The 23646-nt window shown below is 42.5% G+C and overlaps 1 protein-coding gene across 1 annotated transcript in view; it reads left to right on the top strand.

Annotated features, from left to right (window-relative positions):
• LOC137286345 (HMG box transcription factor BBX-like) overlaps nt 1-23039 on the top strand; it is a 28735-nt gene extending 5696 nt beyond the window's left edge. Inside the window, exons 3-9 of the mRNA XM_067818153.1 lie at nt 1296-1461; nt 7117-7259; nt 8886-10144; nt 11009-11128; nt 12279-12433; nt 13015-13170; nt 20548-23039. Of these exons, the coding sequence (XP_067674254.1) occupies nt 1296-1461; nt 7117-7259; nt 8886-10144; nt 11009-11128; nt 12279-12433; nt 13015-13170; nt 20548-21527 (2979 nt within the window). The 3' untranslated portion in view covers nt 21528-23039. The remainder of the gene's footprint in view (nt 1-1295; nt 1462-7116; nt 7260-8885; nt 10145-11008; nt 11129-12278; nt 12434-13014; nt 13171-20547) is intronic.
• The last annotated feature ends 607 nt before the right edge of the window (nt 23040-23646 follow it).

Here is a 23646-nt window from a genome sequence, read left to right as displayed (position 1 = left end):
CTGAAATGAATGAGTGAGTGAGTGAGGTTTTATGTCTTTTATAGTACTATTTGAGTATTGTCAAGGTAGGGGACACCGGGAAAAAAGTCCACATACTGTTGACAACTTCTTGTTTACAGCAGGGAGTGATGCTGTCATCCATTACTGTCTGTTTGAGTCAGAAATGGACCGATGAATTGCAAATTTTATCATCGTACAAAATTGCCACATAAATATAAAAAGTACCCATATTTATCATTTTCTAATACCCAACAGCTTTCTGATATTTGAACATTTTCCGGACTCCACCAAACAAGTCGTTTAAGAAACTCATAATTGAAAACGCAAAAATTATTATGTGTCGCGGCGGGGTTAAATTACAAAACGTATTCATGAAGAAGTGAATGACTGGTGAGGTAGCCCAGTGGTTAAAGTGTTTGTTCATCCTGCCAAAGACCAGGTTTGATTCCTTAATTGGGTACAATGTGTGAAGTCCATTTCTAGTGTCCCCTGCTTATACTGGAGTGTTGCTGAAAGCTGTGTAAAACCATACTCACTCACTCATAACAACAGCCCACACGATGTACAGGTAGCCAAGGGACAGAATGTAGCCACATAGTCTCTCTCCAATCCCTCAGTCACCATCCTCAATATCTCAAATGTAGTTGTTCACCATCCTCAGTATCTCAAAGGTAGATGTTCACCATCCTCAGTATCTCAAAAGTAGATGTTCACCATCCTCAATATCTGAAAGGTACATGTTCACCATCCTCAAAATCTCAAAGGTAGATGTTCCGATGAACATCCATCAGGGTGTAGTGAAGTGGAGTTTTATTGGAACATATACCCTAGAAATAGTAGGGATGTGCAGTCACATCTTTTTCCCTTTCTTCTGCAATGCTAAAATCTTCAATGACGCAAATCAAGGTTTTCCTAGGTTAAGAAATCTCCTATCCTAATCTCACTTAAGGTCCTTTTTAATTTAAAGGAATTTTTGTTTCTCTCAAAATTATATATATTTTGAGACCAAGGGTTTGTCTAAGTTGCATGAGGCTGATGATGTTTGACCACTCACAAGGTTGATGTGGTCCCCAGCAATTGTGTGTACATATCATGGCAGCCTGTGAATCATCAAGTGAGCACCAGACAATCCAGTGATCTCTTGTGCAGTGATTCACTCCATCAGGTAAGAAGACATGTAGCCAAACAAATCATGGAGTCTTGCCTGGGACCTGTTCTAACCAGGGATACTACTGAATGTTTAAACGTTTAGTCATGTAATGACAACCAGGCCTACATGAGGTGTTTTCTTGCAGTACAAGGATGCATTTATGAAGGCGAACCCAGATTACAAGTGGCACAACCCTGACAAGACTCATCAGACGCCCACCAAGATGACCACCCGTCCCACTAACGCCAGAGTGGTCAAATCGGTTCAAGAGATCCACCTGCATGGTTCCATTATGCCAGGTAAATTGGCAGGTGAGTTGGTTTTACAGTCAGGAATGTTACATCAAGTCGCAGTTGTGCATTTCAGGTGTGTATGATCTTGTTTGGTACATCCTTAGGAGATATGTACAGGATGATATGTACAGAACGATACATTCATGAGTTCATGATGATACGTACAGGATGATATGTACAGAACGATACGCTCATGAGTTCATGATGATACGTACAGGATGATATGTACAGAACGATACGCTCATGATGATACGTACAGGACGATATGTACAGAATGATACGATCATGATGATACGTGCAGGATGATATGTACAGAATGATACGATCATGATGATACGTACAGGATGATATGTACAGAATGATACGATCATGATGATATGTGCAGGATGATATGTACAGAATGCTACGATCATGATAAGTACAGGATGATATGTACAGAATGATACGATTATGATGATACGTAAAGGATGATACGTACAGGATGATACGTGCAGGATGATATGTACAGAATGATACGCTCATGATGATACGTACAGGACGATATGTACAGAATGATACGATCATGATGATACGTACAGGATGATACGTACAGGATGATACGATCATGATGATACGTGCAGGATGATATGTACAGAATGATACGATTATGATGATACGTAAAGGATGATACGTACAGGATGATACGTGCAGGATGATATGTACAGAATGATACGCTCATGATGATACGTACAGGATGATACGTTCTGAATGAGAGTCATGGACATGCTTGGAGTGAACTTCAGTATGGAACCTTCATCAAGACATTATCTATTATTGTTTGATAAAGCACTGAGGAGTTAACTGGCAAACAGTAGTTTGAAAAACATCAGGGTACAAGCTTAGGTTATTTGAAATTAAGACCCAGTAGGATTGCATCAATAATGGGCGTAAGCTTTTAAATTTACTGTATATATGAGATAATTTGTGTGTCAAATACACAGGTTTTCTGTGTAAGGGCATTATGTAAGTACAGGATGATATACTGCGCATCGCCAGGTGGTGATACATGTTCTTCCCAAATTTGATTGGTTGTTACAAATTAGAGCATAGCTATTGCTATTTCATGATTCGACTGTGTGTCAGAAAAGGTTTGGAAATAACCTTGTTTGTCAAATTTGTGCTATTTCATATTGTTTGTCAGGTTAGGTAGTCTTTTAAAGCCTCTGTCTTGTGAGAGGAAGGCATCACTTTGATTCCCTGCTGTCCTGATAAATGAAGACGTTAATAGATTGTACTTGTCAACCACTCTGGCACTGGGCCATTCGTAACTACTGTGTAATTTCAGCAAGCTGGATGGCGTCTCGTACTACTCTTGTGGCCATGTTTATGACTGAGCTCTGTCTAAACGCAAAGATGAAAACAGTCCAGTACTTCTATCAATGAAAGAATTAAACTCTGAATTTCCAAACATGACACTAAGAATATCCTACATCCTGTGCGCAAAACAGTAAATTTTTAAACTTATCCTGTCTCACGTTATGCATCTCTCTTCCTCTCTTCGACTCAGTGTGGAAATGTGCTGTCAGCTAAGTGGAATCAAATCTTCTTGGCCTTTGACCACCTAACCTCTGCCCCCACAATTGACGCCTGTCAATCATCCTGCACGTGCAGCGACCATGTGACGTCCTCTACAAAGGGGACAAAGGGAATTGTTTGAGAGCGTTATCCAATCCTCTGCGTGGTAGTGATTCGATTCATAGGGAAGCGTTTCAACAACATGATGTGGCATTCGCTGAACCTCTTGGAATCGATGGTGATTCACAATGCGACAGCGTACACCTTAGCTCCGTTGGGTGAATTGACAACCTGTTCTTGGGCATCGTTTCACCAGCATGTTTCAGCACTTCCTTGTGTCGATCATATTCCAGTGATTCCCCAACTGATTCATTCCAGTGCATTGGCGTGTTTCGATTCAGCGATGGCAAGTAGTACTTTGTTTACGGGTGTGCCGAGTGGAATCACCGCTTCAGTGAGATTCTTCCTCACTTTCGAATGGTGTCTTTATTGTTGCTCAAGGCTATTATCCAACCGGGAGATTTTATGGTCAGTCTGGATTTGCATGACGCCTACTTGCACATTCCGATTTTCCTGGCATTCACTACCAATGGCGTGTGCTCACGTTTGGAATTTCTTTGGCCCCGTGGTTATTCATACGGGTCACGAGGCCGATCACCAAATTTCTGCATCGACGGGGGATAGTGTTCGTGGCTCGGAACTGATCCCTACATGCCATCTGCAGTTCTTTGGGGCGGTATTCGACACTCAAACTTTTTGTGCAAGATGTTACATCTGATTCCCCTTGCCTTGTCTCAGCCCAGGACGCTGAGGCAATGGCAGGAGCTTTTGGGGTTACTCTCACTCTCAGGGGTCAACTTCAGCTTTGACCCTTGCAAATGTTTCTTGGTCCTCATATCAGGAAGGGCGACCTGTCCGCATTGATCATGTTACCCAGGGAGCTTCATTCTCATCTACTATGGTGGATGCAAGAATCGAACATTTGTGGTGGAGTTTGTTTAGAGCTGTTGGTGTCATTTCACCACCTGTATGTGGATGCGTCTCTACATGGGTGGGGAGGTCACCTTCTCGATCAGCAAGTGGCAGGGCAGTCGTCTCCCACAGATTGCGCGTGCCACATCAATGTCTTGCAACTCAGGGCAGTAATTTTGGCGATCACTCATTGGTGAGAGCAACTAAGAGGTTTGCCTCTCATGATCAGGTCGGACAATGCAGCGGTAGTTGGTACATCAATCGAATGGGATCGACGAGGTTCGACCCAACTTCTGAGGTGGACTCAACAGTTTTTCAACCTGGTAGACTCGTTAAGGGGTACACATTCCAGGGGTAAAGAATGTTATTGCGAACTCTGTCACGCCCAAAGTGTCCGGCCCCAACGGAATGGAAGCTGCATCCAGAGGTGTTCAGGGCTGTTTGCCTCCCGCTGACAGAGCTGACTATAGACTGTTCACCACCAGATTCAATCATCAACTGCTGCTATTTGTGTCTCAGATTCCGGATCCGTTAGCCTCGGGACTAGACGTCCTTGCAATACCTTTGGACGGTCTCAACGCTTGTGTGTTTCCACCAGCGGCCCTTCTTCCATGTATACTTCTAAAGTTATGTTCGACTCGACAGATGACACTGCTTTTGGTCGCACCCTTTTGGCGAAGTAGGAATTAGTTCATAGATCTTCTGGAGCTAGCCGATCCAGATCCAGTGCCACTTCCCATTTGGTCAGATCTACTGCTGCATCCTCACTCTGATCATTTGCACGTTTGGCGCATTTGCATCTGTTAAATAATACCCAATGGTGCATTTGCATCAGTCATTAACAGCCAAGGTTTATTCTAAATGTGTCGCTACTGCCATCACTACAGTGCATCGTACATCCACGAGGTCGCTTTATGATGACAAGTGGAAGAATTTCGAGTCGTAGAGGGAAGGGCATTATGTCTCCCACGACAGCATTGCCACAACACCTATGGTCTACTCGGAAGTTGAAGGGCGCTACGTTATCTACATTATGCACTTAACACAGTTATTGCAGCTGTGTTGGGAGTAAAGTTGTCTACTGTCCCTGAGCTCCAGTCTCTGTTGAGGTCGTATAAATTGGCCAGATCAGTCACAGAAGTTTCGAGCCCTGTCTTGGGATTTGTCCGTTGTATTGGCTCATCTTACATCAAATGAATATGAACCATTGACAGGGAAAGATTTTGAGCATGTCACTTTCAAGACCTTCTTCCTTCTGGCCTTGGCTACAGCCGTGCGTATATCCGAGTTACATGCATTGGATGTTTTGCGGGTACGCTTTGAAAGGTCTCGACATGCTAGAGTGTTTCTAGGCTTAAGGTGGGATTTCCTTGTCAAGAACCAGTTACCGGAACAGCCGGATCGTACCTTCAGTATCCCTCCGCCGTCATCTATTCTGGGTCCAGAAGACACTGAAGATTTATCCTTGTGCCCAGTTCGGGCTTTGAGGATATATAGTTAGCCACCTCTAAGGATCGCCGCAGACTACGCAAGAGGCTCTTCATCCCGCTTTCGACGGCTTCCAAAGCAGAAGTATCGTGTACAACCTTGGCTTTCTGGTTGAGATTCACGATTCTGTGAGCGGACGCCTTTGTGAAGTTGCCACCACCATCATCCGCAAATCCTAATGAGACACGTGCGCTCGCTTCCACCATGGCACTCCAAAGGAACTGTTCACTGCAAGTCATTATGGAAGAATGCTTTTGGAAGTCAGATACTGTGTTTGCCGCTCATTGTCTACGGGATGTATCAGTCACGGACGTCGAAGGCCATTGGTCCTGGTGCAGCAGGTGTCGTCGACCCCTCCACGCAGATAAGCATCTCAGCGTTCTCAGTATTGCTATATACATAATAACAATATCGATGTTACCCATATCATATGTACTTTGTTCAAATGGGCTAGATTGTTCTCACTTAGGGAACTAGGGCATGGTGTACTGTCATACCCATGGCTGGATAGACTGTGCGGGCAGTTTTGTGCATGTGCAGAGATGATCGACGCTTTGTTTGTTGACCTCTGCTCTCTGAGCAATCATGTCAGTGAAGCATTGAATTCCGATTACCTAACGGTTTTCGAAGCGTTCGCTCCTAGGTCCTTTCTCACCTTGGTAAGTAGGGAGATCGTTACCAAACTTTAGACTAGTTGAGCATCTGGGCTTTTCATCCTTTCACCGCCGTCCAGCTTGTGTCTGTTGGGGGTAGTTTCAAAGCAGGGATGTGCCAGATAATTGGGGTCTCCTGATAAATCGTGGGGCAGTGGCTTTAATTCCTTGCCAAACTGTGTCCTTTTGCTTAGCAAAAGTTGCAGCTGAAACCACAATGCATAATGTGAGATAGGATAGGATAAATTTGAAAATTTTAACTATAAATTGTATATTTTTTTATACTTATCCTATCTCACGCGATGGATGCCCACCCTCCCTTTCCCACATCACAGATCACTTGGAGCTCCAAGAAGAGAATAACAAGTAGAGGACATCACATGGTCGCTGCACGTGCAGGATGATTGACAGGCGTCTATTGTGGGGGCAGGGTTTGGGTGGTAAGGGGCCAAGAAGTTTTGACTCAACTTAGCTGACAGCACGTTTCCACACTAGGTCGAAGAGAGCAAGAGAGATACATAATGTGAGATAGGATAAGTATATAAATATGGTCATACCCTTTGCAAATGTATTTCAGTGTTTAAAGTTGTTCATCCTTTCGCTCAAATTTTATGTTTAACTTGTGCTTTGTATTGTTTTGCGAAGTTTCAAAGTTAAGTGGTTCCACCATTTTCATGTTTTGAAATATGTTTTACTACGCATAGTTTGATTGGTTTGCCATGATTCTTGGCAATAATGGCATTTCAGAGGGGTACAAGTCTTCTTTTAGGTCAGGGAAAGAGATGAGTAGTTATGAATGGCGCTGGGCATTAATTTATTTGGTTCAAACTTGAACTGTGCGATTGTTTCCATATTTGGATGTAGTGTAAATCGGATGTTTATTCCCATTTTCACCCCTCTGTTTCTAGCCAATGAAAACTGTTTGTTTCGCCAGCAGGACATGCTCCATGAGTAGCGGACAGCTTATCCAACTGTTAGTTAAGTGATATATTTGTAACTGATTCAGATCCGTCCAAGATGGGAGGCTTGAGTCTGCTTCTGATGGCAGGGCAACAGTCCATGACACCTAGGCAGACGGGCGAGGCTGAGCGTAGAGTTACCTCCCCTGACAAGTGCCCTTCAAAATCAGCTTTGTTGGAGCTGGCTGAGGTAGGTTTCTGCACATATGGGATGATTTAGCTGTCTTTTAACATGTTGCAAATTGTTATTTTGTTGGGTAAGTTTTGTCTGAAATCAGTTTTTGTTACCGGACTAATGTTCGTATTGTAAGTTTTCCTGTTCCCTGTGTCGCTTGAGGACCCGTGAAGGTCCCGGGGTAGAATAGGCCTTCAGCAACCCATGCTTGCCATAAAAGGCGACTATGCTTGTCGTAAGAGGCGACTAACGGGATCGGGTGGTCAGGCTCGCTGACTTGGTTGACACGTCATCGGTTCACATTTGCGCAGATTGATGCTCATGTTATTAATCACTGGATTGTCTGGTCCAGACTCGATTATTTACAGACCGCTGCCATATAGCTGGAATATTGCTGAGAGCTGCGTAAAACTAAACTCACTCATTCACTCACTGTATTGCTTGAAATAATCTTCCTGAACCACATCTTTGTAAATCTTTGTGCAACTTTTGGTTTGATCTGAAACATGTTACTTGTGTGACATGAGGAGGATCAACATGTATGATTGGTGCATTTGTGCATGTATTTCAGCATCAACTTTAGTCTATATCATACCCTGTTCTGTGACCATATACAGTAAAATACTTTTATAACGAACTACAAGGAACCACTGAAATTAGTTTGTTATATCCGTAGTTCGTTATTCGCGAAAATCCATTGAAAGAACAGTAAAATACACTATACAGTACAACACATTCCTACTCAGTTTATTCATTCATTCATTCATATTACGTTCTTTTCACTACAAAGTCAGTAATCTTACACAGGTCACTCGTCACTACGCACTCGTCATTGAATATATCGTATTTCAAAAGTCTCACGAGTATCAAGAGCTTCTGTCCACATATTTGATGTGTGTAGGAGGCATATACACAGGCCTTTTGAGGGGATGCACTTATCGTTTTCTATTAAATCGCCCGAGACCGAGTTGCTGTGCTGGAAGTATACAAAACTAGGTTGTCAGCGACGGGCTCTACGGCCTCCGGCAATCTGATTGGTTAATAATGCAAACTACAACTTCACATAGGTGTAAAAACTGGAGTGTGTTTTGACGTCTAACTTATTGGTCAGATTTCAAAGTGAGCGCCTCTAATTGACACTGATTGAATTTGCCCAAATAACTATTCACACCATTAATTAGTGTTAACTGGAACTGTCGAGGATTTCAAAGTGAGCAACGCTAACTGGCAATGACACTGATTGAGTTCGCTATTCACACCATTAATTAGTGTTACCTGGGACGCGCGGGGATTGCAAATCAGTTTGCTATAGCCGGTAAATTCGTTGTAGAGAATTCGTTATTCACGACTTTTTTATATGATAACATATAGTGCTATGTTCGGGACTTTTAAAACAGTTCGCTATATCCGTCAGTTCGTTATATCCATGTTCGTTATAAAAGTATTCTACTGTATGTACAATGTATATTGGAATGATATTCATATTTCCCTGTCCATTCCCAAACCCCTGCCAGAGAAATCAATTATGAAAACAATAATTGAAAAAGTGTCAAACAATAAATGAAAAAGTGTCAAATGCCTGTGATTCTTGAGCACATGAGATCATATACACTCTCTAAAGCAACATATGTTTATTTGCAGATGTGTGCAAATGAACTGAAACAAGGGGAGGTAACTGTTCCTCATGCCAAGAAACTGATCACTAAAACAGAAAGTGGGAAGAAGGTGAGAGTTGGACAGAAGAAGCAGGCCATGGCTGGTGAGGGTGAACTAACCTCAGGGAAAAGTAGAAGTAAATCAGAGTCAGATTCCAATACAGAAGCTGCAGGGAGTTTAGGGTTGCCATGGAAATCAGATCAATCATTGTCGGACATCTTGAAACTACTACAGTCAATGAAAGATCATGAAATGAAAAAGAAAGCTTGCAAGGAAATGAGTGGTAGTGATGTTGTGCAACATGAACCAGAAAATTCTGGGACGGTAGATGCAACTGATGCAGCAGATAGACCTTTGCCAGTGGAAGCAGTTGGAAAACGAATGCCAGAACGTCCAGGTCCAAGGGCCAGAAGCTGGTCGGAGTCGGCCAAAGATCAAGATGTCTTTGTTTCAGGGATGGGTGACCACTCAAATTATACAAGCATCAGGTGGAAAGATGACACTCCAGAGAGACGGAAGTCTCAGGCAGAGACACTGGCAGGTTGTCTGTCTGATCAGAATGATAATGACATTGTGTCATGTGGTAAGCTGGTAGTAGATCATATTTTTGATCGTCTCTCATCCACTGAATTGTCACGATCAGCAGTGAAATTAAAAGGCTTGACATCAATTGATGAAGTAAGGAAAGTACTTCTAAGTGCTGAATTTGGAGAGTCCAAATTAACTGCACAGGAGGAAAACCCTGACAAGAAGGGAGCCCAGTCCAGAATCGATCGCCTTGTGACAGAAGCATATCCCAAAGAGAAGTGTGCCACAGAAACCAAAGAAAAAGAAGAAGTAAAGAAAGAGTACTCACCAATTCTACGTGTTCCTGATTTTAAAAGTTTCCTAGAGACGGAGGCGAACCAGAAACGAAGCTCTTCTGATGCCGTAGCATCTGATGTAGTCCGGGCAAAGAAGCGAATGATGACACTGCCGCTAGAAGAAGTAAAACCAGAGCCCACTGAAGACGTCGGGGGTACAACTCCAGAGTCAAGGGCAGATAAGTCTGATCAAGACTGTTATGGTGGGCTTGATGATGATGGCAAGGACCGAGAGGATGGCAATTACCAGCCGGTCCGTAAGTCCCGGCGACGAAACCGGGGACAGAGATACTTGGAGCTGATCAATGAGGGTATAATACAGCCATCAAAGGAGAGGCTGGCGGCCAGACGTGCAGAGCAGACGTCAACTGATGACGAAACGTAAGTCACTGAATGTGTGTTGTAGGTGTGCAGTCACATGAAGTGAAGAGATCCACTGAAGATAAATTCTAGTTATTAAGTCTGTGGAATGTGGGATTAAGTAGTTGCCAAAGTTATCTGACCCAAATGGGAATTTGAAACTAGGAACTCATGCTGTGAATGGTGATTATTTTGGAACGTATGGATCTGTGCCAGCCATTATTGAATAGGCTATATTCAAAGTAAAGACAACCATGTGCATGTAGGAGATATTGAGTTGCCCGTGTTCCCACAACCAACATGGATAATCTCTGTTGTGGAGTTTGTTCAAGTTCAGTCCAAATCAATTCAATAACATGGCTGAAACTACCGTCTTTTGTTTGTTTTGGAATATAATATATAGCTGAAGTGCATAACAAAGACAAGATAAGAGGATGGTGAGTGGCCAGTTGCTGTGGAGAGTCACATGAAAAACAAACAGGAAGTGCAGCTAACTAATCAGTACAAAAGTATTCTCTGACCTCATTTCACTGATCTTATCCTGGTAGGATTTGTGGAGTAGATTATGCCCGCAGCTACCACTATCTGTGTCACTTTCATTAATGTATCTTTGAACCGAAACTTTGTCTGAAAGAATCTAGTAAAGAGAATATATGTCTATGGAAACCTAAACATTCATCAGTGGTCACAGTGTCACAGTGTCACAGTGTCACAGTGTCCAAAGCATACCTGATGTATCTGATCTGCTAATCACAGTCATAACACCAACCACAGCATTGAATAGCAAACACATATTGAACAGCCTCTCTCCAATGACATTTTCTGATGTTTATTGAACCCAACAATGTATGTTGTACATATGGTAAAGGTTTGTTGTGTCTACAGAATGTGGATGTACGAGGACTTCGCGCTGGAGGATGAGGTTCAGGAAGTACGGAGACCAGCCACAAAACGTTGCAGTTCCGACTCTGATGCAAACCTTGAGGAAAAGAAATACAAGACTGGGTAAGTTGATAAAACAAATGAAGGATGTTTTCAAAAGTGTAGGATGTTTATGCGTCTTGATGCTGCGTTGGGGATAAGAAATAACCAATTAAATTTACTCAGGTTATGCTTTGTTCGGGATAGAAAGTAATGTGAGAGGTTTATGTATGTTGGTGTTCTTAAAAGGAATAAGATTTGTTTAAGTTAGGTTGGCACTGACATGATAGCTGTTGGTGAAGGTTGGCACTGACATGATAGCTGTTGGTGAAGGTTGGCACTGACATGAGAGCTGTTGGTGAAGGTTGGCACTGACATGATAGCTGTTGGTGTAGGTTGGCATTGACATGAGAGCTGTTGGTGTAGGTTGGCACTGACATGATAGCTGTTGGTGAAGGTTGGCACTGACATGATAGCTGTTGGTGTAGGTTGGCATTGACATGAGAGCTGTTGGTGAAGGTTGGCACTGACATGATAGCTGTTGGTGAAGGTTGGCACTGACATGATAGCTGTTGGTGAAGGTTGGCACTGACATGATAGCAGTTGATGAAGGTTGGCACTGACATGATAGCTGTTGGTGTATGTTGGCACTGACATGATAGCTGTTGGTGTAGGTTGGCACTGACATGATAGCTGTTGGTGAAGGTTGGCACTGACATGATAGCTGTTGCTGTAGGTTGGCACTGACATGATAGCTGTTGGTGAAGGTTGGCACTGACATGATAGCTGTTGGTGAAGGTTGGCACTGACATGAGAGCTGTTGCTGTAGGTTGGCACTGACATGATAGCTGTTGGTGCAGGTTGACTTGTATATAAGGAAGGTGGACACTGCAGGGACTAACCATGGAGAACGACTTATGTACAAGTGAGCAGGGAATTTGAAATATGCCATGGGTAGTACTTGTCATGCTCCACTAGTTTGTGGTTAGTTCTGCTTACACAAGGCAAAACTGGTTGCTAAGTTTGCATGTTTTGTCAGTTATTCAGGTCAGATTTGAAGCACAGGTGAGGATTGAGAATTATAGCCCTGGTATGCTACTAGTTAATGATCACTACTGTCGACTGGCTACTTTGTCATCAACAACATGTTAAGTTGTTTTGAGCCTCTGAGAGACGTTAGTATTTCTTGTCTGTTTTGTGCAACATGCTTACATGTGTATTTCCTCATCCACAGAGACTTTGACTTGGAAGCCCAGATAGCAACCTTGCCAGCCTGTAGCCTTGACCCTGTGTCACGTGGCAGTCGCCAGAAAAACACCCCCACTAAGATCCGTCACCACAGTGAAGGCTCCACCAAGAAGGCCACCATTGTGTCCTCCCCAACTACAGGTAACCATGGCAACAGAAAGATATGGACTCAAACAGACAAATTCAATCTCATGATCATAGAACAATGCATGCCCTGGAACATACTAGTTTCAGACACGTAAGGACGTCTTTCAGCATATAACTTCGAAAATGAAGATGAAAAGTGTTTGTGTTATTCAAGTTTTCCAAATTGTTCAAAATAATGTCTTTGTTTAAGTCTCTAGTTTTGCAGAGATGCCAACCTGTATGCTTTTATCGCAGTCACTACGAATTTTACACTCAAATTATGCCAATTGCTCTAGAAATTGAAGAAAATAAATTAGAATTTGCATCGTACACAAAAACATATATTTTCGTCGATTACAGACAATTTCAGGCTTCATTTACCTTCCATTCATCAAATTTAATGACACTTATAACCAGGAATCATTGCAGTTTTAGTGAAATTGTTAAATCAGAAGGTGACCAAGTTTATTGGATTGTCTTGTATGTTTATAACACAATCCATTATATTTTTTAAATGACGAGAAAAATACTGCCTCTATGAAATGAGACAACAGTGACAATCAAGATAAGAAAGTCGACCTTTGTTTGTTCTGCAGCAATATGTGATGTGACAACGCTGACTCTCCCTCCTCACCTCAAGATGCAACAGGTACCTGTCCAGGCTGTCCCTGTCAGTGGCAGTCGGAAGCGGAAGGCGAGGAAACACTCCATCAATCATCTACTTCCTGCCAATGCAAGAAGCGAAAACCAAGGTAGTTTCACCTGTGTGTAGATGCAGAATACATCAACAGGCATGAAACGTTTAGGTTTAGTATTTCTCATATCAGAAGTACAGGGGTGTAATTCTATTAATCTTTTCAAATTATTCTTAAAGGTGTTTTAGTTAGTAAACATTAGTAAGCAGTCACAAGTAGGGATGTGTATTACAGAATTTTCATGTGACAATATATTTCAACAGGTTTTTTGCACCAACTTCTCCTTACATTTGAGTTGAAAAGATTGATTTGCAAAGCTAAAACACAACAAAATCTCAATGCTTGATTAAGCTTTATTGCAAACCTTTAATCATGGCTCTTGTCTATAGTTCCATTTACTGTGAACTTCATCAACACCAAATGCTGCCATACTGAAGCCTTTGCCCTTGTATTTGGCACCACAAAAAATTGTCTGTTGTGTTGAGTCACCATTTAACAACATTCACATGAATTTGGGTGTCAAAAATGGAAATATCTGAAGATTTCCGAAAGTTATGAAATTTTCCGAATGATGTCAAAATAACGGTTTTCAATAAGCATATCACAATATGTATTGTTTACATGTTTAACCAGGTAAATACCGGTAGACCGGGTATATTGAGCAGCTCTAGTCCCTAGAGATTCCAGCTAAATAGATTCAGTGACATACAAATAAGTGATGTAATTTGACTGTGATGTCATTCCTGCAAGGCATTGTGATGTAGTTTCATTACAGGAATATGCCCAAGGAGATCTCTCAGAAGATCTTTTGAAGTTTAAAAGCGGTTTCCTGTTTCCACAGTGATGATAATATTGTTTTGTGATATCTTTTATACAAAAGCTCACCCTGCTTATCATCAATGGTAGAATTCTAGATACCAGTGACAAGTGTCCAATTTTCTCACACTAATTATTAAGATGGTGAACTGAAATTGTGCTAATCAATGTAACAGGTGTTGATGTAAAAACACTTACCAAGTTTGTGTATTAAACATGCTCTATGCTTTTCAACTTTGACAAACTGCTTGATTTGGAGACATTTTTTCTCAAAACAGTTTTGAGTTTGAGATGTATTACATTGAGCAACACATCATAATCAAGTGTCATTTAATAAAGGTGAGCTTCTGTCCCTGTTTACTTTTCCTTATCCTGACTCATGCTTATTTGCTTATCTCCTCTCTCTATGCGAAGATAGTGGAACACTTGAAGTCCCTGGAAGTTCCCTTCTTTTGATCAGATCATAACAGATATCATCATTGTTGGTCATTTCCATTGGATGTAGTCTCAACATGCAGGCCTGTGTGGGTGCACTGCAGGGATATCGTCATTGTTTGTCATTTCCACTGGATGTAGTCTCAACATGCAGGCCTGTGTAGATGCACTGCAGGGATATCGTCATTGTTGGTCATTTCCACTGGATGTAGTCTCAACATGCAGGCCTGTGTAGATGCACTGCAGGGATATCGTCATTGTTTGTCATTTCCACTGGATGTAGTCTCAACATGCAGGCCTGTGTGGGTGCACTGCAGGGATATCGTCATTGTTTGTCATTTCCACTGGATGTAGTCTCAACATGCAGGCCTGTGTGGGTGCACTGCAGGGATATCGTCATTGTTTGTCATTTCCATTGGATGTAGTCTCAACATGCAGGCCTGTGTGGGTGCACTGCAGGGATATCGTCATTGTTTGTCATTTCCACTGGATGTAGTCTCAACATGCAGGCCTGTGTGGGTGCACTGCAGGGATATCGTCATTGTTTGTCATTTCCACTGGATGTAGTCTCAACATGCAGGCCTGTGTAGATGCACTGCAGGGATATCGTCATTGTTTGTCATTTCCACTGGATGTAGTCTCAACATGCAGGCCTGTGTAGATGCACTGCAGGGATATCGTCATTGTTTGTCATTTCCACTGGATGTAGTCTCAACATGCAGGCCTGTGTGGGTGCACTGCAGGGATATCGTCATTGTTTGTCATTTCCATTGGATGTAGTCTCAACATGCAGGCCTGTGTAGATGCACTGCAGGGATATCGTCATTGTTTGTCATTTCCACTGGATGTAGTCTCAACATGCAGGCCTGTGTAGATGCACTGCAGGGATATTGTCATTGTTTGTCATTTCCATTGGATGTAGTCTCAACATGCAGGCCTGTGTGGGTGCACTGCAGGGATATCGTCATTGTTTGTCATTTCCATTGGATGTAGTCTCAACATGCAGGCCTGTGTAGATGCACTGCAGGGATATCGTCATTGTTTGTCATTTCCACTGGATGTAGTCTCAACATGCAGGCCTGTGTGGGTGCACTGCAGGGATATCGTCATTGTTTGTCATTTCCATTGGATGTAGTCTCAACATGCAGGCCTGTGTAGATGCACTGCAGGGATATCGTCATTGTTTGTCATTTCCATTGGATGTAGTCTCAACATGCAGGCCTGTGTAGATGCACTGCAGGGATATCGTCATTGTTTGTCATTTCCACTGGATGTAGTCTCAACATGCAGGCCTGTGTGGGTGCACTGCAGGGATATCGTCATTGTTTGTCATTTCCATTGGATGTAGTCTCAACATGCAGGCCTGTGTGGGTGCACTGCAGGGATATCGTCATTGTTTGTCATTTCCATTGGATGTAGTTTCAACATGCAGGCCTGTGTAGATGCACTGCAGGGATATCGTCATTGTTTGTCATTTCCACTGGATGTAGTCTCAACATGCAGGCCTGTGTAGATGCACTGCAGGGATATCGTCATTGTTTGTCATTTCCACTGGATGTAGTCTCAACATGCAGGCCTGTGTAGATGCACTGCAGGGATATCGTCATTGTTTGTCATTTCCACTGGATGTAGTCTCAACATGCAGGCCTGTGTCGATGCACTGCAGGGATATCGTCATTGTTTGTCATTTCCATTGGATGTAGTCTCAACATGCAGGCCTGTGTGGGTGCACTGCAGGGATATCGTCATTGTTTGTCATTTCCACTGGATGTAGTCTCAACATGCAGGCCTGTGTAGATGCACTGCAGGGATATCGTCATTGTTTGTCATTTCCATTGGATGTAGTCTCAACATGCAGGCCTGTGTGGGTGCACTGCAGGGATATCGTCATTGTTTGTCATTTCCACTGGATGTAGTCTCAACATGCAGGCCTGTGTGGGTGCACTGCAGGGATATCGTCATTGTTTGTCATTTCCATTGGATGTAGTCTCAACATGCAGGCCTGTGTGGGTGCACTGCAGGGATATCGTCATTGTTTGTCATTTCCACTGGATGTAGTCTCAACATGCAGGCCTGTGTGGATGCAGTCACGGAATGACAACCACTGCAGGGATGCATGCAGACATAAAGATCACTACGATGTTGGGCACAGGGACGAAGTTAAGCGAACCCCTTGGGACCACTTGCAAAATGCATTTGCGGAAGAATAGAGATGACTCATTGGAGAGTTGTGGGCTTACATAAAAAAGAAAAGATGTTGTCTTCTCGAACTCAGAGATTACATCCAGGATTACGATTGGGTTATACCTCAATTCACCAGTCCTAAGAAGTTGATCTACGATGACTTGACATCTTGACCTTCCCTCTGATTATGCTGATATCTATGGTACCGGACTATTTGTCAATGATTTCCCATACTGCAACGAAGTATCACCATCAGCACATCCTGTCCTTCATCTTTTTGAGATTTACTCTACTACTGACTCAGCGACTGCACTCAAGCACTTTTAGCATTTCAGCAGGGAGGGTTCCCTGAATGCTTCGTCAGGACTCTACAGCTTCAGATATGGGTCATCTTCACCGTTGAAGATGGATCTTCATCCTTCACAGGAGCATTCAAGCAATGTGAACTATTCTACTAGACCAAAGCATGCGGTATCAGCATACCAACATTTGCTGTTTAACGCCAGAAGTTTCCAACTTCAAAGAAGATAAGATTGTTTATGTACTCTACTTACTTTGAAGGAAGATCAGCAGTTCATCGCCAAGCATCTGGCACTAACATCAGGTCGTGCACCAGCAGTGTGGAATTCAACATGATAATTTTGATGCTTCGTGGAACCCTGTTACTACAGTCAAACTGTACCAACATGGGGAAACGTGGCAATGGCCTCGCAACATCCGTGTAAGATAACTACGGTATTGTCTTCAGTTGAAGAACACTGAAACAACTACTAAGAGGACAGTCTACCTATGTCAGTATTAAGCGGCAGAAAGCTTCGTCACGCTTCTACTCTGTCATCTGTACACATGCTCGCTTGTGTATCGCCGGGACAAGCCTGAATGTTAGTGAGGGAATCACAAGATTTCATGATGATCATTTGGCTGCAACACCGGTGACGTCACATCTGCAATCTGATTGGTTTTCAATAGACTTCACATGCTCACGACCTGCAGTATTGATGATCTGAAGACGATTCTGGTACCAACATCTTCATTACTGATAAAGTGTGTACCCATTTGCACTACCTCACTGACTGTCGTCATTAATATTCAGCTGACTGAAATGTTCCTGCAACAACAAGCATGGAGTACACAGAATGGTATCTCATTACCAGATTTGATGAAGTCAGAGCTGAATTTGAGCTGAAGTTTTACATTTCGGGAAGAAAAATCTTCGCAACACAAAAGTGTTGAGATAAGATTCAAGCCATACTCAAAGTTCCACTCTCTCCATTGCCACTTTGACAGTGTCTGCTAGGTCTGCTCACAGCAGCATATGGTCCAAAGGGGAAGACTACAACTACACCCATTACAATGTCGCTGTGCGTCGCTACAAGGCTGGGGTGCCCACCTAGACAACCAGGTTGGAGCAGGAATTTTATGAGCAGCAAGCGCACTCTGCATGTCAGCCAACTGGAGATGAAAGTTGTAGTCAACGGAGTATGACAATTGTCGACTGCATTTAGGAACAGACTACTGATGGTCCAACGCCTCCACAGTAGTGTTCTTCATAAAATAGCAAGGGTAAATATGATCTCATGCATTGCTACAGCTAACCTTTTAACTCTTCGACATGAATCTCTACATAAAGGCATGCCACATCACAGGTGAATGCAACATTGTTACAGACACTATATCACGTCCTTCACAACCATCTCCAGTAGAGTGGATACGTCAAGAGACATTTCGGCTCCTATGTCAGACATCACTGCAAAGAGACCTATTTGCCACCAGGTTCAACAGATACCAACATTCCTATCTACAGAAGAGTGGATACGTCAAGAGACCTACTTGCCACCAGGTTCAACAGATACTAACATTCCTATCTCCAGTAAAGCGGATACGTCAAGAGACCTACTTGCCTCCGGGTTCAACAGATACCAACATTCCTATCTCCAGTAAAGCAGATACGCCAAGAGACCTACTTGCCACCGGGTTCAACAGATACCAACATTCCTATCTCCAGTAGAGCGGATACGCCAAGAGACCTACTTACCACCGGGTTCAACAGATACCAACATTCCTATCTCCAGTAGAGCGGATATGTCAAGAGACCTTCTTGCCACCGGGTTCAACAGATACCAACATTCCTATCTCCAGTAAAGCGGATACGCCAAGAGACCTACTTGCCACCGGGTTCAACAGACCTACTTGCCACCAGGTTCAACAGATACCAACATTCCTATCTGTAGTACCAGATCCATTTGCATGGGCAACAGTCACTCTTTGTTTCTAATTTGATGGAATGATTGCTTACGCGTCTTGCCTCCAGTCGTACTAGAGAAGGTAAAATGAAATAGACAATGATGCTGCAACTGACTTCATCACACCTACTGGCCAGGGAGAAGATGGCTGCCAGTTCCCATCAACAAACTATTACAGCCATCAATGAGACTCGCAGAATGGAGGAACCTACTTGTCCATCTACACCAAACAAGTGCTCGAACATTGTTCCAACTACACATATGGATCGTATCAAAGCCTGCTTAATACACAGAGGATATTCTGCCAGAGCGGCGATGGCAGTTACCTTAGTTCTACATAGATCTACTTGCTCCTTATACGACAATAATTGGATGCGCTATCAACCTACTTAACGGCACTCAGCTCAAAGTGCTGGATTTACCCAACTACACTTGTTTAAGCTGGAAGACCAACAACACAGATTTACAGCACCAGCTTGGAACTTGACTGTTGTACTTCAGCATCTCACCAGTGACACTTATGAGTCTCTAGATCAGGCATCCTTCGAGCTGTTGACAACGCTGTTGACACAGACAACACTGTCTCCACTCGCTATAGCTACAGCAGCACAGATGTCAGAAATACTTGCTCTGGAAGTATCCCGCACAACACTATCTCAGTATGGGTGAGAGCCGTTCTACTGACGGCCTACAAAGCAGCAGGACTTGAGCCTCTAATCCACATTAAAAGTCACATGCAATAAAAAAACAAACACAAGTAAAACACAGTTATCACTTATTCATGATATGTAAAATGCATTGATGATTAAGAAAAAACAATTGAACAAAATTATAAGCGTATAATTGCAAATCAAAAGTGCAATATTTTGTACTTTGGTTTACCTCCCTCGAGACGCAGTAGCCACAAAACTGAATCCAGTCGTTATGGAGATATTTGTACATGTGAAGGGCCGTAACTTTTCTTGATAGGAACCTTGACATACAGTTGCATTAGACACTAGAAGGATGCAAGCTGATTTTTATATCATCACTTTCTAGTCAGCACTTGCTTCACAAGAAGAGAAGGTTGACTGGATGTGATTCCCCCACGCCTTGTTTGACGGATGAATATTGGAAGATCAGGACCGAATTACCAACGTTACAGTTGCTGAAAAGGGAGATGTAATGGAAACCAACAGAATCCATCGCGGTCTGACACACAGCCGTTTCTGTTGGATTCTGTAAGCATAATAAGCATGAGACGGGATGAGTGAAAATATGTGGTTTTCTGAAGAAAATTGATATTTTTATACTTATCCTGAGTCATAGCGTCACCCCACTCAGACACATTGAAGTCTCTGCAATTCTTGTGTCAAGCTGATGGAATTAGAGAGAGAGTGACAAATGGGGCTGGCCATGTGACCAGTGTGGCAGGAAACAGGGAGGCTTCTTGTGAGTAAATGTGATTGTACCTTTGCTTTAAAAGAAGGGAACTTCCAGAGATGTCAAGTGTTCCAATATCTTTGCTTAGATTGAGGAGACAAGCAAATAGGCTTGAGTCAGGATAAGTGTAAAATAACAGTTTTATTTAGAACATTATATATCTCTCCTAGTCATAGTCTCTGTACCAGATGCTAGAGAATGAACTAAAACAAGGCGTCAAACACCATTCTATATTTATTGAACTCGGCTTGATTGCCTCAGCTCTTTCGTCCAGGAATTATCTCTGTGCTTCTTCTGTTGCTATTGAACACAACTAACAATTGTTTTGTTTCAGGCCGAAGTCAACCTACTGGTGAAAACGTCACACCAAATGCTGCATCTATCAAAGATGAAGATCAAAGGTCAGTAGAATCTAGCCAATCAGTGGACAGGGATAATGGATCTCAGGGAAAAGGGGGTCATGTGACACATGACCCAACTGGCCAATCAGATCCAGATAAGAAACCTCAGCTAGAGGAAGGAGAACAAGGTGAAGAGGAAGTCAAGGAAGATGCCAGTGGTTGTGAAACTAGCCAATCAGCTGGAAGCTCTTGTGCTCATCCAGCTGAATCTGACCAATCAGATACCTCGAGACACAGCCAGGAAAAAGGCTTGGATTTTCGGACTTCTGAAAATGTTCCGGGGGGCACAGAGGCCTGTAGTCAGGTGTCTGCAGCGATGAAGTCACAAACACGTGATACCATTCAAAGCAATACTAGTGGCATGCTGATGCAGTGTGCAGGAGAGGAAAATCTCGGTGACTCAGTTACTACGCAAGTTATGGAAGGACATATTCAATATTCCCAGAGTGATGACTCCAAGTCTATATGTCCAGACAAAGTGCTTGATTCCTCAGTCCAGTCAAAAGCAACAGAAATTCATTCTCAGGAAGACAAGGAGTGGAGTGAACGTGTGACGTCAGTTGAGACCACGACTGATAGGTCTATCTGTGAGGGTTCCAGTGATGTTAATAAGCCCAGTGACACAAATCTGGTCTCAACATTTCATTCAAACACCCAGGATCCTTTGCCACAGGAATCAGATATTATTAGGTCGGACTCATACACCACCCCTGCATCTTCGGTCAACATTGTTACGTTCTCATCTGCCCCTGCTCCCTCTACAGTTGACCTTGTGACCTTGTCGACGTCTGCAGTTACCCAAGGTGTCAGTTTGGAAGTCCTAACCGAGAGGCCGGAGGACAGCCCTACAAACAGCATCGCACAGTCTCCACTAGCTGCCGGGTCGCCGTCCGTTGGCGTTGTACATTCTTAAGAGCTGTTTTAAGTCATAATTCATTCTAGATGTGGACAATTTTATGTATGTGCAGTCCTCGTCAGATTGTAGATGCCTATTTAATGTCGCCTTGCTCCAGTAATCTTTGGAGCCACACGATTGTCACAGTTCGAGTCAGCTGTTGATATCTGAAGTAATTTCTAAGGGTGCTGCACGTATTTGTGTAGGTAGCCGTGCACCTCAGTCTGTTGACCAGCTTTAATCACCACATACCCACGCATCAGCTGTCGATCTTGGCATCATAATTGTATTTTTAAATGTTGGATTTTTATGTAAAAAGTATAATTTATTGGTAGAAGATACTGAGTACAAACCGTTCCACCCAGCTATCTGGTTGTTTTGTCGTAGCAGCATGGATTTTCACAGAATAGGAAAATTTGTTGACATTACAATTTTGTGGATGAGGTTATTTTTTTATCAATTATGTAGATGTCAATAGTAAATGAAGCTGTAGGCTTTCTGCAATATCAGATGTGTTTTTTGACTGTGGAATCACACATGCCATGATTTGGTCAAACCAAGATTTGGAATGCCAGGTGAATGTCACAGTTTGCAGAATAAGGACAGTGCAGTGGTTGGTTTTGTCAAATGGCTTTTTATCTCATCAATTGTATGCAGTATTGCTACCTTTCTATGTGGCACAGTACAACTATCCCCCTGTGGGGGTAACAGGATGGCTTTGTGGAGCAAGGGAGATAACTCTCTACAGGTTAGGTTCATGTCCAGCTTATCCAGGCTGGAGTTGCACCCATTTGACAGTAATTGTGTTTCATATAATCTTGCCATCAACTTGAATCACAATTGCAGATGACGTATTGCTTATAAACTTGATGTAGATTCAGTTTTAGGGGTTTTAAATGGACTAAACAGAATTTCTTACATCAAACATAATATTGCCGAAATTCCCGTCAATTTCAGCGCAGGTAGAAACTGGAATTTTATGACCAGTTAACTCTTTTGGCTTCAGAAGATGGTTTTGAGATCAGATGTTGACAGATGAGATGTTATTTGACAAGAAAAATCAAACTGTTGATTAATGGTGTATTTTCTGACACAATTTTCTCAAAGGTGGACTGAAAGTGTTTTTCACTCGAGTGTAATGTCAGTCTCATTATTACCTTGCTTATCAAACAAGTAAAGTTTGATCCTTTTATTCAAGATGTATTTTAGGAAATTCACCCTTTATTGACCCAGTTTCATGTTGAGTAGCTATTTTGTCAAACAAAAAGCCCAGGCTTTAAAGTAGCACTTCACTGACTGATCTGTAACCACAAGTCTGTGGAGAAGTAGGTGTGGTTCATGCATGTGTTAATGTTCCTTCTTATTTCTATCAGCAAAATATGCAAATATATGCGTCAGTTATTTATCAATAGTTTGACATGGGTTGTCAACATTGTTGAACTTTGCACATTTGTTGAGATGAGAAAATATTAATGATATATTTGAAGTTTATTGTGAAGGGCAATTGTGATAAAACCAGTTTTCTACTGATGATTTGTTGCCTTGTGCTGTGGTGTAGCCTTAAGAGTTGTCTCCCCTGTTATATCGGTATTAACACGTTGATGCCATTGGCATTTTTCGGTGATATAGGGCACTTATTGTTACCATTGAAGTAAAATGTACCCACTTTCATAGTTGCTAGCTGTCCCCAAGGTTACTTACTATGGTGAATACGGTAATGAATTTAACATTCACATTCATCACCCACAATTTCAATACAAATCGTCATATGCCTTTGGTAAGATAGCACTTAGAGATTTTCTTCCCTTTTTATCATTTTTATTTTGTACTGCGGTATTCAGAAACTTGAAGTAAGATTAGCATTTATGGGTTCTCTTGGACCTATCAGTTCAATGTTTGCAGTCACTTCATTCATTTCTCCATCACAAACATGCCATACTATATGACTTTTGAATCTCAATCTGGTCAGTGGTAGATAGTATCGCCACATAGCTGTAACATTGGCTGTGGAAATAAAGGGATAGAGTTAAGGGACTTGTGTCAAGGTCATTGCTGAGTGGTGTCCTTGGCCATGACCTTGTGACCTTAGTGGTCATGAAAAAAAGTTTAAAGTGATTCATGTTCATTATAGCAATTC

This window comes from Haliotis asinina, chromosome 1 (assembly GCF_037392515.1).
Source record: "Haliotis asinina isolate JCU_RB_2024 chromosome 1, JCU_Hal_asi_v2, whole genome shotgun sequence".
In the NCBI taxonomy this organism is placed as follows: Eukaryota; Metazoa; Mollusca; class Gastropoda; order Lepetellida; family Haliotidae; genus Haliotis; species Haliotis asinina.
This window is presented reverse-complemented; position numbering and strand designations above follow the sequence as displayed.